The 16693-nt window shown below is 40.0% G+C and overlaps 1 protein-coding gene across 1 annotated transcript in view; it reads left to right on the forward strand.

Moving 5' to 3' along the window:
* Nucleotides 1-15153, forward strand: part of ccdc57 (coiled-coil domain containing 57) — a 31657-nt gene extending 16504 nt beyond the window's left edge. Inside the window, exons 12-20 of the mRNA XM_034708832.1 lie at nucleotides 412-504; nucleotides 4209-4443; nucleotides 4900-5067; nucleotides 6349-6449; nucleotides 6733-6961; nucleotides 8034-8134; nucleotides 8509-8646; nucleotides 8781-8892; nucleotides 14765-15153. Coding sequence (XP_034564723.1) covers nucleotides 412-504; nucleotides 4209-4443; nucleotides 4900-5067; nucleotides 6349-6449; nucleotides 6733-6961; nucleotides 8034-8134; nucleotides 8509-8646; nucleotides 8781-8892; nucleotides 14765-14976 — 1389 coding nt within the window. The 3' untranslated portion in view covers nucleotides 14977-15153. The remainder of the gene's footprint in view (nucleotides 1-411; nucleotides 505-4208; nucleotides 4444-4899; nucleotides 5068-6348; nucleotides 6450-6732; nucleotides 6962-8033; nucleotides 8135-8508; nucleotides 8647-8780; nucleotides 8893-14764) is intronic.
* The last annotated feature ends 1540 nt before the right edge of the window (nucleotides 15154-16693 follow it).

The raw sequence follows: 16693 nt of genomic DNA on the forward strand, positions 1-16693 counted from the left end.
TTGAGCTATTGAACGAGGGAGAGGAGAGTTTTTTTTTTTTTCAAGGTATATTTTGGGGATTTTTTGCCTTTATTTACAGGACAGCTGAAGAGAGACAGGAAATGTGGGGAGCAGAGAGTGGAGGGAGACATGCAGCGAATGGTCGACCGGCCGGGAGTCGAACCGGCGACCTCTGTGACAAGGACTGTAGCCTCTATACGTGGGGCGCTTAGACCGCTAGGCCACCAGCGCCCCGGGAGGAGAGTTAAATAACTGCTGTGATTGCTTTTAAGTCTTCCTGTCTGAACTTTGAAGTTGAAGCGTTGAAGCTAGAGCTACATATGTCTGTTATAATGTTTTGAAACCGAGGCTGATCATATAGTTGATTTATATCATGATACTAATCTATGTTTGTATGTTGTTTTGTCTCAGGCTCAAGCAGAGCTAACAGAGAAAGAACAGGAGCTGCAGGACTTGACTGTCTTACTACGTTCTGTTAAAACAGAGAGGGACCAGGCTTTACAGGTGAGACCAAAGACGAACATAGATCCTTTATGCCTAATATTTACCTTATTCACAGAGCGGCAAGTCTATTTGAGTTTAGAGCTCTGGATATGGAGCCAAAATGTTGGTGTGATGCTGTTCTGCTGTGTTTCAGGTTTAAATCTTGAAACCCGACTCGACTGATTAGATACTATAAAGAGAAGTGAAAAACAGGGGTTACTGGTTGAGACACTGTAGGATAGCTGTGAATATATGAATGCAGAATGCTGGCGTACACAATTCTGGCCTAAGTCTTCTGTCCGAAAAAACACAGCAATCCAGGAGTTCAAACAATATTTAAGTTCCACAGGGATGAAGACATACAGTACATGAAAAGTCTCAGTTTCCAGGTTAATAACGGTGCTAATGTCTTTTAAGTGTGGTTTAGTTTCACGCACGCACAACTTATAGGAATGTCTACGGCAGTGGCTGAGAGGAACCGACTAGACAAGGGAGCTCAGGGACTCCAGAAAGGACTATTAATATGACAGGAAGAGTTAAAGTAAGTGATTGGAGATAGGATACCAGTGTGTCAATTCCCCCGGCAGTCTAAGCCTAAAGCAGCATATCTAAGAGCTGGTCCAAGCGTGAGCCAAAAAAAGGAAAGTTTGAAGCCTACTCTTAAAAGTAGAGAGGGTGTCTGCCTCCTGGACTCTGACTGGTAGATGATTCCAAAGGAGAGCGAACTGGTAACTGAAGGCTCTACCTCTTGTACTACTTTAGAGACTTTAGGTATGATGAGCAGGCCTGCATGTCGGGAGCGTAGCGTTCTAGAGGGGCACTGTAATAGGGCACTGTGAGCTCTTTAAGATACCAAGGTGTCTGATCATTAATATATATAGTTATATATAGTTATATAGTTTTGGTTTCGTACCTCTGAGGCTTATAGTTCCCCGTGAATAGAAGTATCAGATTCAGTCTGGCTGTTTGCCACAGACTGAACAGAGGACAGACCTTTTCCATTTTTGACCCTTTGTGACCTTTTCCTCTTTCTCTGTCCTTAAGCCAAAATGTCATCTCTGCACTTACATGTTGCATAACTAACATTAGACACAATACAGCTGCCGTGACATCTCAGTGGGGGGCACACATAACTGACAAGCTCACAGTTCCCATCACTGATCCCCCTCACTTGGAGTATCAAAAAACCTGTTCCCTGGACATATGTCCCGTAAAAATAACCACACAGGGCGTTCCACACTCACGCTGTCCATCCTCACCTTTCAACTTCTTCACATTCCTCCGCTCTGCGTTTACTTATCATAAAATTCAGACACTCTGCTGCAGATGGTCTTTCCTCTGACAGAAATGCAGACGCACTCCAGGATCTCAGGAGGGACAAGCATGTTTGTAGGTTACAAATAAAAGATATAATGAGCTCATGAGTAAGACAGGGATCACTTAAGTCCATCATTAGAGAGATTTTAGTGTGTGAGTTAACTAACCAGTGACATGGTAAGGGATTGGTTACATCATGTGGAGGTGTTGCAATGTCCTTAAATTCTGTGGATGGTGCATTCACTGCCCTTTTTTTGGCCTTTGGCCTTTTCCTCAAGCGCCCTCCGAGGTATGATGGCCTTTCAGTCGAGCCTAGCGCCTGTCAAACATACCATCCTATGTAAGCCTGACTTAGACCTTCTCCCATGACACATGTGAAAGACATTGTGCTGCATGTTTGACCTAACAGGGAGAGTTTTCAAACATTTCATGTGCCGTGTTTGAACCATACACTGAGTACATGTAACAGGCTGAGGTCTGGAAAAGAAGTCACTCTCAGAGTTCTTTTGTAGCCTTCAGGGGAGACTCACTGGATGTATAGAGAGGTCAGATTGGACGAATGGATGAATGGGGATGAGGAGGGTAGCCTACATAGAGCAGGTTATGCTTCAGGGTTTGCTTTTCTTTAGTTTAACAAGTGGTAACCACAGTGACTTAAGGAATGTCTGTTTCAACTTTTAAATGAAGTTATGTTGGTTTTTTTTGGTAATGTCATTTTTTTAATACATGTTTTTCTAGCAAAGATTAGAATGACAGTTAATTACAGTAAACTTCAGTTTATATATATAAATAAATTCAGTGATAACTACTCTCTCCCCACAGGACAGGTAACCTCTGGTCTCAAAGATACAAGATAGCAATCGCCAAAATGCAAAACTTAATCCTTCTCACTGAAAAGCAAACAAAGCAAAAGATGACTTCATGATGACAGAAGAGAATAGATTCAACTTTATGTGTCCACACCTTGGAAAACTGTCCTCGGCGCCACAGAAAAACTCACAATGACATGGATCCAAAGCAAGACAACATTTTAAAAACTGTAAGAGATTAAGAGTATGCATTATCACAATGGACATGGTCCATGATTCAAAAATAGAATCTAAAAAGCTCTAATTGAATAAGTTTGGATTTAAAACACATCAATAACGTCAAAAGTGAGATGACATAGGGTCATTGATATCTCAGCAGTCAACATAGTTAATAATTGAAGAAAACTGTTGCACAGTTAAAAGTGGAGAACCCTGGACAGTTATGTTTTGTAGGGTGCAGGGCGTGGCAGCGAAATATCTGAAAAACAAAATAAAATAAAATAATTACAATAAAATCAATAAAATCAAATCAGAGAAATATCAGAAAAATAAAATAAAATAAAATCATTACAATAAAATAAAATCATTACTATAAAATCGATAAAATAAAATCTGAGAAATATCAGAAAAATAAAATCATTACAGTAAAATAAATCAAATCAAATCAGATAAGTACCAGAAACATAAATGATATAAAAGTGAAATATAATATAATAAGATAAAATAATTTAAAATGATGCTAAAACAATAGTCATAATGGTAATAATGCAGTCCAGGGCTAAAGGGGAATAACTCCAAGTTAAAAGCCAGATTAAAAAGGTAAGTCTTAAGTTTAATTTTAGAAACATGCAGAGAGCTCGCTGTTTCCATATCCAGAGGCCGAGAGTTCCACAGTTTTGGGGCATAAAAAAAAAAGCTCTCTGACTTGTGAGGGACACATGAGGAACATTTAACAGGGAAGCATTCGAGGACCTCAGTGATTGTGGTGGAACATAAAATGACAGCAGATCAGGGATGAATGGAGGAGCCAGGCTGTTAAGAGCTTTAAAAACAAGTAAACTATTTTTAAATCAATTTTAAAAGAACTGCTCTTGGTGGAAAAGGGAGACAACTTATTACACTGACAGTCACACCAGAAAATAGCAAGTCACCACTCTACCTAAAGGTCATGAGTTCGTACTGTGGGATGGAGCTGAAGTACCCAGAGTGAATTCAAATGTCAAACTGTTTCCATCACCGGCTCTAGTATTTGAACTCTTCTTGGTCGGTCTTATTAGCGACTGTAATGATTTTTAATCTTATTTCTAATCCATAAATTTGCCTATCAATATGAATCAGTCTACAGTACTTCCTGCAAAGTGATTCATCCTGTCAGAGGAACTAAAGACATCAAGCTCTGATTCTCAGACGGACACAGAGAGTTCAACACGGTCAGTTTCAGCATAACGCGAACTGATTACTACTGCTGACAGTCACACTTATGGACCATCTGACCATGAAGTCTGAGATAAATCTGTTCAAAAAAGGACACCCATCATTAGTGAATATCCCCCGGTGAATGCAGTACAAAGACGTCTGCTCCTCTGTGTCCTCTAACAGGGTCTCACACCAAAGGTAGATTATCTGGCATCAGAGGAGATCCGTCGTCTTCAGGAGCAGAGCGGCGTTCTGAGGGCTGTGGTGAACCAGATGAGGAAGGACATGGAGTGTCTCAGCCACCTCCCTCTTCCTCTCCATCCCCAGGCCCAGCCACAGACCTCCTCTCCTCAGCACCCCACTGACTCCAGTAACACTCAGGTGGACCCTGAACCACCAGCCAAGGTCCCCCCAGCAGGTTTGGACAGCAGTCTTCTACTCAAACTACTATACTGAGTAATATTCAGTGATGAAAACATGAAACACTGTCGACACATCAAGGCTTAGATCACGCTCTCTGTCAGATCTCAGATAGACGTTTAATAATCAGTGATCAGTGGCTGTCTAGATATTGACTTTAGAAGAGTAGGACTCATTTGCTATGAATTCTTGGTAATCCAAAAGCACAACTGGCTAGGCAACGTCAATCATGACATGTAAAACCTTTTTACTGTGAGAAACCTGTGAAGTACAACAGCCCTTAGAAGCATGTGAAGAAACAGTTCAGGTGACTCCTTTATGAGTCAAATTTAAATGGTCAATGACTTCTGAGTGTATTTATTTGTTGTTGAGATACTTTAGAATTAGAATACTTTTATTAAGGGAATAATAACTGACCTAACAATATATTATATCTTTATGAAAATGCTCACAGGCTACTCTGAAGCTCTGGAGCAGGAAGTGTCCCTGCTGAAGGCTCGGTGCAGGCACCTCAAGGAGCAGCTAGAAGGCGCTACAGGGCAGCCCGGCCCTGCAGACAAACCCACAGAGGACCTGCCATCTGTGGGCTCAGACAGTAGACAGCTACAGGGACCTGAGCAAGGTGTCCTTCTATTGCATCACTCTCTGTTCTCCACTGAAGCTCAGAGTTTAGGGAGCTGTAGAAACTCTATCACCACAGGATTAAAGCCCAGTGGTTTAATCGTACGCTCCATAGATGTCTCGATTCTACCGATAACATGACCTCACTAAACCATACATTTTAACCTTAAACTATAACTTCATGTATCTCTGTCTCATTCAACAATGCATGGTTTTTTTTATACAAAATTCCTGAACATCAAGATTATTTAAGGGCTGTCAGGATAACATGTTAGTGTTGATCTATTTATTACATGAAAATTAAGCATTAAAAAGATTGAATGCATCAATCAATCAATCTGTATTTGTATTACGCCAAATCACAACCAACATTATCTCAAGACGCTTTCCAAACAGAGCAAGTCTAGACCGTACTCTATGTTCTATCATTAACAAAGACCCAACATCAAGACAGGATAAGATCCAGTCCCATCTTACGGGCAGGACTCAGTCTGATCTCATCTTAATCCACCATGTGCAGAGCAATTTGCAGCATTTAGCAAGTTACAGTGACAAGGACAAACTTCCTTTAACAGGCAGAAACCTCCAGCAGGACCAGACTCATGATAGACATGCGAGTTGGGGTTGGAGAAAGGGATAGAGGAGAATAAGAGAGAGAGAGAGATGATGGTGATGAGACGTGTCATAGTAGCTGTTGCCACTGGAGTCTGGAACATCCACAGCAGCAGGCTGTCTACAACAGCGACTGCACACCATCCATGATCGGTTAATATGTGAAGATCCTCCTTGATCTGTACCCTTACCGTACCTGTCCTGAGGAGAGCTACACACATGCTCTAATGAGAAACAAGCACACACACACACACACACATACACACAGATGAGCTCAGGTACAAACTAATAAGACACAACAATTAACAACAATCCTCCTCCACACACACCGGGGTCACAAGCTGTGAAAACTGATTTGTGTGGAGAAAAACTATGAGTATTTTAGTTCTCACTAGTTTGGGAATTAACACTCAATAGCGTGACGGATCGAGTAAAGTAGAAATGTAGAAGTCAGTGGTAACCACTACAGATAGCGGGTTATGCAGGATTTTTACCTGTGATGTTATGCTTTTCACATTATGTATGTATTGATTGAAGAAACAATAATTCAATGTCAGCATCTGAATGCATTAAAGTAAAGTAGAAAGGAAGTCTGAAGTAAGACAGATATTTAACTAAACACCAAAATTGTGTTGACCCTGTTCCCTCTCCTCTTTGTTTGGATCTTCAGGTGGCAGCTGTCTGGAGAAATGTGCCAACACCTCTGCTATAGAGAAGCAGGGAGTCAGAGTGTCACACGGGGAGTCTGCTCTCATCAGCATCACGGCACAGGTACAGAAAGAAGTCTGTGATCCAGCCTGGACCTGCTCCTTGGAATTTAAGCAGCTGAGCCCCTCCTGACTTAAGAGATGTTATTAAAACACTTATGTTTCTTCTCATACACACATTTTTAATTGATCATTACTAAGTAGCAATCCAATATCAGCATGGTATGTCCCAAAGAAAACAGCTGAAAATGTTTGCTCATATTGTTTTATGGTCTAGGCGGGTGGAGATATTGTGTGAGTTGCTGCAGCTACAAGATCATCTGCTGTCTCATCTATCTTCCTTCCAGAGTGCTCTGGTACAAAAGCTTCAAGAGGAGAACCTGCGTTTGCGTCAGCAGCAGCAGCAGACCTCAGCCCTGATGTCTGGTGGTCTGTTTGATAAAAGAGACCCTGCTCACTTACACAGCAGACTGAAGCAGGCAGCGCTGTGCATCACCCGTCTGAGCACGGAGAGGCAGCAGCTGATAAAGATGGGAAACCGCCTCCGTGCCCAGATCACCACCGCTGGACTACAGGGTACAATAACATTCACACTCACTGCCACACGCGTGCATTATTTATGACTTCATAATTAATTCAGTATCTGTTGAGTTTATGGGCTTCATATCAGCAGCAGTCACGCTGTTTATTGGTCATTAAGGATTTGTGGACTGGGGAGAACTTAATCAGGCAGAGTTACTGATTAAACCAGACTTTAAATGAAATAATGGAGGTTTACAAATGAGGTCAGAACAAGCTCTGGCTAGTACTTTTAAATTAAACTTGCACACTTCAGTCAAATACCTGGTCCTGCATTGTTCCAGCCACTAAAAGCAGGAACCTACCTGCTCTGAGGCTGTGGTTCCTTATTTTTCACTTATTTTTCCCATTGAGCTCGCAAAATATATCATCTTTACCCTCCTTTTAAAAAAACTAGTAATAAATTACGTACACTTAAAGTTGAGTGTTATTCAGGATCTTTACCTGGTGGCCATTTTACTCTGACCTCAAGTTTAAGATTAGAGGTCTGAATGTCATGTTGAGATATAAAGCTGATAAATTCCAGGTGGGAAAATTCTTAAAAGCAATCAAATTTAATAAAATGTTCAAATATAACCACACTGTAATTCCTCAATAACTGACAGAAAATCAAACAATCAATCAATCCTTATCTATATAGTGCCAAATCACAACCAACATTATCTCAAGACTCCTTACAAACAGAGCAGGTCTAGACCATACTCTATGTTCTTTTATTAACAAAGCCCCAACATCAAGACAGGATAAGATCCAGTCCCATCTTACAGACAGGACTCAGTCTGATCTCATCTTAATCCACCACGAGCAGAGCACTTTGCAGCATTTAGCAAGTTACAGTGGCAAGGACAAACTTCCTTTAACAGGCAGAAACCTCCAGCAGGACCAGACTCATGTTAGACACACATCTGCTGAGACCGAGTTGGGGTTGGAAAGAGGGATAGAGGAGAATAAGAGAGAGAGAGAGAGAGAGAGCAATGATAGTTATGAGACGGATAGGATCTACCTCACATTCTACTTTTAGAAACTTAAGATAATCACCTGAAGTATCTCAAAACTCTGCATTCAACAGAATCAGCAGAGCCACAGAGAGACTCCTCTGCAGAGACACAAGGAGACCAACAAGGCCGACTGTGTGCTCTGGAACAGCTTCAGTACCAGCTCACCACACAGGTATCTGCTCATCCCTTTAAATCTATATATCACCAGTAAACTGATCCTCCCCCAGATCCTACAAATAGGCTTTCATATCCCACAGTGAGGAACCTCTCCAGATTAAACTGGTTCACCATAACTCACTCTAAGGTCAACTCCCACAAAGAAGAACTCCTGACTTCTGTTTCCATTCTTTCTCTATTTCCCAGAGTGACCACTTCATGTGTTATGTTTGCTTTGATTGCAGATATTTCATCTTCTGTAAATTTCATATTATGTAATGTTGGGGTCAAAGTGTTGGTTAGAAAGACATTGATGTTGTGAGTGTCATGCACATCTCTGTGCTGCCTGCAGAGGGCGCTGTAGTTTAACTTTTATGAATTTATGTTCAGGAGCTGCAGTACGCGCTGAGGCTGAGAGATCATTCTGTTTCTGAACAACCAGTCCCTGTAGCCAAAAGCCGAGGTCCTGCAGTGGAGGGGGCTACCAACCCATGGACCCAGGGACACAAAACCCCGGACAGGCCTGAGGTAACAGCTCAGCTCGCTCAGCTCTCTCATCCTGTAGACAGATTTTCCGTTGAACATGATTTCTCAGAACAGTTCCTCTTTGATTTTAAGAATAATAAGTGAAACATCTTAATGAGCTCACTGTCCTGCTGCAGCCTCTCTCAGGTTTATCCCGGTCTCTGTTGTCATCAGAGGAGTCACTGCGGTCACTCAAAGAACTGTGGGAAAAACTGGACCAGGGACTCAGTCCATCTACTTTCTCGGAAGGTAACTTCACCAGAAAAAAAGATATTAACATTTAAGTATACAGTTTTTATTTAATCAGTACTACATTTGTGACTTTCATAAGCTGTGACTGACTGTGCCTAAAACAATACATTGAGTCAGTTTGTTGTGTCCTTGTATCAACACCATAAACTGAACATGTCAGGATGTAGCCTCGATCTTGGTTCTAAAAGTTGGCCACTTAAATTCCTTAACCTTGATTAAGCCAAGTTCTAAGATTTTTTTTTACCTCAGTCAACATTTCCACAACTCACTCATAAACTCAATCAGGTGATTGGAGTCGCTGTAGATATGGCTAACTTGTAGTTGACATTTTGCGTCATTGGCAGTGTTTGTTTCTTTTAGTGTATTTACTTTGTTTCTAACTAAAATAAACATTCTTATTATTTGATACACTTCAATACATCACTCTTTAAAACTGTACAATATTTTTTTTGCTTGATAGCAACAAAAAACACTGACGCCTAGGAAAAAAGAACGGTCTGTGCTCATATTTTTAACCAGAGGTTGCCGTGAGTGTATAAAAGAAATAGCGAGCGAGCAGCGGTGGTCAATCTACATAGACATAAAGCCACGCAGAGAGACCAATATAGAAAACAGTGGTGAAACTGATGATGAGAAGTTTTATCTGAGGTAATGCTCTAAAGAGGTTTTAAACACGTCCACATCTCTGTACAAACATGCAGGAAGGTGTCAGATTTTGTTTGTGTCTCTGCTCTGCCCTCAGTCACAGCCTCCTCACAGGCGGGCAAATACCAAGGTCATTTTAGAATCTAAAAAACAACACACATAACAGAAATATCACCTGGTTCCTTTATGATTAGATCAAGCGACAACCTCCGGTCTCAAAATATGAAGCCCATGCTCAAGTGTTACAAACTGCAGTGCATCGAGTGTCCGCTTGAGGCTGGCTGCAGAAACACCAGAAACCACATACACACCAGAAGACGATCTTTACAGCAGAAATAAACATGTTTACAGCCTCATTCAAAAAAACAGTTTAGTTCTGAAGAGATAGTTTCTCTATCAGCACACACTGTACAGGGTGAACTTTTTTCTAACGTGACGGTTCAGAAGATATTAATATTACAAGTTTTGCCCATTTAAGGACATTTCTGACTTAACTGACAGGTGGGAACACATAGATGTTCGCTAGGAAACTCAAACCCTGCCTCTTTACCTCCCACTAGCTCTACAGAAGTTAGGTTCAGTTCAGCAATTCCAATACGGCTCCTGTGATGATTGGCTTCAAAACAGCGTTTCAAAAACAGATGGGTGACGTCCCGGATTAAGTATACAGTCTACGGTTTAGACTGATTGACACACATGAAAAAACAAAATTATTAAGAAGGAAATGAGAAAAAACAAAGAGCAGACTCTGCAGATACACAGGCCACCACACACTTCCTCTCAATAGTAAAAAATAATTGAGAAGAACAATTGGTTTCACCTTATTTTTAGGACTAATGTTATCTATTTTTTTGTGGGTTTTTTTTTAATATTTTTGGGCTTTTTTGCCCTTATTGACAGGACAGCTAAAGAGAGACAGGGAATGTGGGGAGTAGAGAGTGGGGGAAGACATGCAGTAAACAGTAGACCGATCAGGAGTGGAACCGGCGACCTCTGTGATGAGGACTATAGCCTCTATATGTGGGGTGCTTAGACCGTTGGGCCACCAGCGCCCTTAAAATCAAATCTATTTTCCCTTCCACTTTTAACAGCAGATCAATTATTGGTTACAGCACCACAAAGTGAATTAATGTGACACTGCATCAATTTGTTTACCTTCCATGAATTAAAGAAGAGACCACAGAATGTAAAGAAAGTGTAGTAAGCATGATTAGAGAAGACAGACATGAAACAGGTGAAACAGAGAGAATAAGAGTATGACATGTAACAGATGTTCTATGTCAGACCTCCAGGCTCTCAACAGCTGCTTATATACGCTGTCTGCATTGGATCAAAAGGAGCATTCACCCCTCCTGAAATACATGAAGTCACCATGCTTGTGCAGAATTGTGCAAACAGGGATTTAATAAGTATGTCAGAGATAAATATTTCATCAAACTAGTGAGCAAAGTCTTCAGTGCAGGTCACAGCAAATACACAACCTCCTCACACAGCGTGAGCAGCACTGGATCAGGGGTTTATCAGTGAAGGTTGTTGCCCGGTTTGGAGATGTTGCCACTGTTTGCTCTCCAGGGAACGATTTCTCAATCAGAGAAATCAGCCTGAAACGCTGTGATCAGCATCACACCATCATGTCATCATTGTGAAATCAGACTCATGGAGCACAGTTATGATAAGTGCAATGATTGGTCACATAGTTCACAGCTGATTCTCAACAGCTGTATGAATAAAGGGGAATACAGTTTCTCTTATTTTGGTGACTAAAGACGTACTGCACCGTTTCACAACCAGAGCAGGACGAGGAAATGTTTAATTTTGTGATCATATGCTCACATAAAATGCAGTTTTTTAAAATATATTTCACATTAAATTAAAAAACATTGACTTTTATCTCCATCTGGACCTCACTTTTCCTCCAACTTTCTTTGAAAACTGCTTACAAAGCCCAAAGTGGTAGCTTGGATGTCCCTTTTCACCACTATCTTTACCTTCACAGCCCACCTTTGGAAACAAATGTTCTTACTCTAAATTGCCTCATTCCTTAAGGCCACAACACCAACAATTCCCTACTCGTACCTTCATTTGCATCTTACAGGACCACATTTACTACATGCTTTAGTTGGACCCTGGAGCCCTAAATATGCCCAGGCTTGTTGAGTTTCTAAGAGGGGGTTTGTTTGAAACTCGTGTCACAAAAACTGTACTTACTGTGTCCAGTTCAAAGAGATTACATAAGATGCAGGTTTAGCCTCCTGGGGTTTTGAGTGATGCTTATGAAAGTGAAGATGGGACTAAAGTAGAAGTCTTGTCAAACACAAAAGTGTTGAAGTAGATTTCACAAGTCACTGAGCCCACAGTTACTCTCAAATATGTGTATTTTAGTCGCTAAGGTCTAAAGTTAAGTTATGATTTGTTTTCGTGACTTATAAGATGTAAAGTAATGGTGAGCTAAGCAAAGGGTGTAAATCATAGAATGATAACTGAATCTTTAACTTCAATAAGTGAAAATCCAACAATATTGATACCTGCTTTGATACTTTTTCTTTTATGAAGGAACTACCGGGTACCATGAATTGGGTAATTTTCTTTTTATAGCAAACATTGCATGCAAAAAATAAACCAGACAAACATTTGACCAACTGTTAATTTTTATGAAAGGCAGAGTAAACACAATTTTCCTGAAAATAAATTATTGACCCATAATTAATTTGGCCAAGTTCCTCTGAATTGTCAACCATAGTCCAGAAGAGCTGTCTATCTGCAGGGATTTCACTGTCTCCCTCCATTTTCAAAGTTCTGACCCTTTGTGAAGTCAATCATCGTGCAGGGTGAAGCTCCCCGTCCACAGTCTGCAGGTCAGGACTCAAAGAAAACATAAAGAGACCAGGTGACATCGTCGTCTCCCTCCTCTGCTCTCAGTCTCTTTGCAACAGACATAAATGTATAATTATGAGTCTGCTTTTGCCGACCTGTAATTTGCAGTTTGTGCTGTGTCAGGGTTTTAGAGAGCCTCAGGTGTGACTGAAACTGAGTGAGACACACACACACACACACACACACACACACACACACACACACACACACACACACACAGAGTGCACAAACAAGCAATGCAAACCAACAACATTCAGTCACTGCACGTATGTGTAAATTAGTTCATTAGAGTGTCAGTACGTCTCATTTCCAAGTTATATTGCTTTATTTACCAAACACACAAGCTCTCTTCACTTCCTTTGTAAGTCGTTTGACCGCTGCTCTCTCTCTCTCTCTCTCTCTCTCTCTCTCTCTCAAATTCAAATTTGCTTTATTGGCATGAACAACGAGATATTATTGCCAAAGCACATAAATTCATACAGTACATTATAGATATTCACAACACACTACACTCACCATATATACATTAATCTCTCTCTCTCTCTCTCTCTCTCTCTCTCTCTCTCTCTCTCTCTCTCTCTCTCTCTCTCTCTCTCTCTCTCTCTCTCTCTCTCTCTCTCTCTCTCTCTCTCTCTTTTGCTCGCAGCAGCTTTAAGTTGAAAAGATGAAAGTAGATCTTTTTTAATAAACTTCTGTGCCTTTACAAGATGCTGTCGTTTTAAAGCCTGTGATTTTGAAAAGTATTAAAGTATAAAATATTTTGACAACATTACAGACCATTCATAAGATTAGATGTTGTAAACATGATGACATCTGTCGGTTTGTGGACGGTTTTGAAACTTCAATGGAGAGACTTAGATAGGAGTAAGTTAAAATATGTACCTTGTGGTAGTGCTACCATGGAGGGTTACAGGTAGGTTTTATCAGTAGTGGACAGTAACAAAGTAAATTTACTTACTTGTGTATCTTTTTTTGAGTACCTCTACTTACTTGAGAATATTTTTTCTGGGGAACTTATTACTTTTACTACATCTGAAAGACAAATATCATACTTTTGACTCCACTACATTTCTATCAGTGCTCTAGTTACTCACTACTTTATCCTTGAAGTCAGCTGATGAGTTTTCTTTTCTGAAATCAGATCCCAAAGACCGTAAACTGTTGGTGTCCTTGTGTTTGGTTTGTCTCAGTGGTGTAGCCGTACCTCGGTTGAGCGTAGATGAAACGTTCTTCAGATCAGTGCGTTCATTTAGTCGTGGTGATGATGGCTATGACTGAGAAGGATGATGATTCTCTACCTGAGCACCACGGCCATATTTTAAACCCACGTTTGAGGTTTTGAAATAAAGAATGATTGTTTGTATTGTTGTAAATCTCTGATCTGTTTACCACACAAACTTCATCACAGCCTCCAAAACATCAGCATCTAACCTGAGAAAGCATGTGGAGGTCTGGAGCTAACACACTGCTTTGATTCCAGAGGAACATTGTAAACTTGTCTGTGCTTGTAGTAACTTAGTTTATATTTCATGCTAGACTTTTTAGATATGAAATCATGTTTTCCAGATAAACAGAACGGAGCAGAACGTACACCCATGACTGACCTCATGCTTTGTGAAAATACGTTTAGAGATATTTAAAAAAGTACTTTGAAAACTTCAGTATTTTTAAAATAAAGTACTCCAGGACTTTAACTCAAGTCATAATCTGACTGAACAACTTTCACTTGTATTGGAGTAATGTCTGACCAGGAGGATCTGTACTTTAACTTAAGTCATGAAGACGTGTACTTTGTCCACCACTTGGTTTTGTCAATATATTGGGATTTTTGTTTTTAGCTAGCATCAGAAAGTAGTATTTAAATAGTTTGAAGCTTAAAATGAACACTGCCTTGGGAATGAGAAGGTAACACCTTAAAGCATATCCTTCTGTACCATGTTTTTTCTGCAAATGGTACTAAACTTCACAAAATGAACATCAGGCTGTCGCATAGACAACTTGAAAAGAATGACAGGGACCATAAACACATGAAGGAAATGTTTACTGAGGTGATAGGTCAAATGAAAAGTAGACCATTCTGTCATCAGCTTCAATATAATTAGACTTTCTCTGTAATTAGTTGAGTCGGTTCCCTGCTGGCCATGAAATGCAGGCAGTCAAGCATTCACTACACTCTTCTGACTCTGATTCTACATCCAATGGTGTTAATCCTAAATGATGTCACTGATAGTCGTACACCTCACCTTCCTGATCCAATCAAACTCTTATCAACTTCAGATACAGCAACTATTGAAAATGTGTCGTCTGTAACTAAACACTGAAACTAAACTTCTCTCGTCTGCACCTAAAGGTGAACTGAGCAGGAGGGAGGGGGCTGAAGGTGGTGCTGGAGGCCAGATGACGATGCAGGGTGTCAGTGCTCCCATCCATAGCCTGCCTCTAGCTGAGGGCAAGCAGAAGAGGAATACCTCTGCAGCTCCATCCAACATAAACAAGACCAGACCGAAACCTGGAGCCCCTGGAGGGACCGGCAAGATCAGGAATTACAACATGAAAGACTGAACTACACACATGCTGACAATCCATCAGTATCCATCAATATTGGAGATGTTTAAATGATTTTATCTCAGATCAGAAAAAAATCAGCTCTATCAGTTTCCCTCCGACTCTTAAGATCTGTGATGATGTCATTCTGCTGTTTAATGTTGTAATATGTGTAAACATTGGAAATATGACAAATCGTTGTCAGTTTATTGTTTTTTAATCAATCAGCAGCTAAAAAGACAATGGATCGAGGAATTTACAGGGTCAATGGACCACATTTAAAGGTAAAATGTTATATTTGATGATCCATTATCTTTTGTTACTGCCAACATTAGCACTCAACTACTAACTCAACTACTTCCTAGCTAACTCAAGGAGGTATAAATATCCATTCAAGGAAGCTGTTAGCTAACGTCAGCTGGAATGACTTAGCTGCTTCATCTTGATATATATATAGGTTGAAAAATAGTGAAAAGGGGCTCGACCTACTTTTGCATTGAAACAGCCCCTTCTTACCTGGTCTGAGGTCACCCCCATAGACAGTATAAATCATGGACATTGTCTCAGGGACGTCACCAGTTCATTTCTGTAGAGGCTTTTTGAAGCTCATTGATTGCGGTTACCGTATGGACTTAACCTAATATTTGATCAACCTAGACAGAGGCAACCTCCTGACAAACGGCTACCACGCGCCTGTCTGCCAAATCAAATCTGTCAAATCAGTCACACCTCTTGAGCTCAATTTAACCAAAACAAATTGTTACAAAAACAGGTACTCACACCCCTGGCTATTCAGACCTAAGCTGCTTTCTGTGTCAGGCTGTAAACAAGTTATGCTGTAGAAAGGGCATCTTAAGATGGGTGGACTCTTAAAGAACTGCATTATTTTGAGAGGTTGCCACTTGGTCATAGTCCACTCATTCACTGTCGTCTCTCTAGTTTTTAGCTTAGAGGTATTTTTTTTTCATCACTGTTTACATGTTTAACAAATGTTCAGATGATATGTTGCAAGATTTATTTTAACTTTTTTTTTACTTATATTTATTATTTTTATTATTTTTTCTTACATTTTGTTTTATTTATTTTTGTTTGTTCTTACAGTTTTTAATTATTTTTATTTACTCTTTTCTTAAATTTTCTTTTTATTTTATTTTTTTGTTACTTACATTTTTTACTTTTTTTTTGTCTCACAATTTTCAATACTTTTATTCAACCTTTTTCTTACATTTTGTATTTTATTTTATTTTTTTCTAACATTTTTTCTTATTTTTATTTTATCTTTTTCTTAAATTTTATTTTATCAATTTATATTTTACTTACTTATTTTTAGTTTTTAGTAAGTCCTGATCCTCACTTCTTTAATTCTGCTCATGAACAGATCATTAAAAAATTTCCAGACTGTCTGTGAAACATATTTATTTTTCTTGTGCAATAACGTGATTGTCAAACATCTCTATGAAAAATGAGGTTATTAGTGTTTCTCTGCTGATGACAGGGTCACTTTGTGCTTTTAAACTCTGTTATCAATGTGCTTCTGCTACAAGTCCTGTCGACCTCCGTTATGAACTGCAGTAACCCGAAGGAGTCAGACGAGCTTTCCTGGCTACGTCATCACCTCGGTCCCGCCTTTTAATCACCCTATCTCCAAACAGAGCCCTCTCCTCAGCTGTGATTGGATGGAGCCTCACACCCACGCCTCGTGATTGGCCAATTTACATGTCATCTACAAACTGAA

The sequence above is a fragment of the Notolabrus celidotus genome, chromosome 18 (assembly GCF_009762535.1).
Source record: "Notolabrus celidotus isolate fNotCel1 chromosome 18, fNotCel1.pri, whole genome shotgun sequence".
NCBI classification, from domain to species: domain Eukaryota; kingdom Metazoa; phylum Chordata; class Actinopteri; order Labriformes; family Labridae; genus Notolabrus; species Notolabrus celidotus.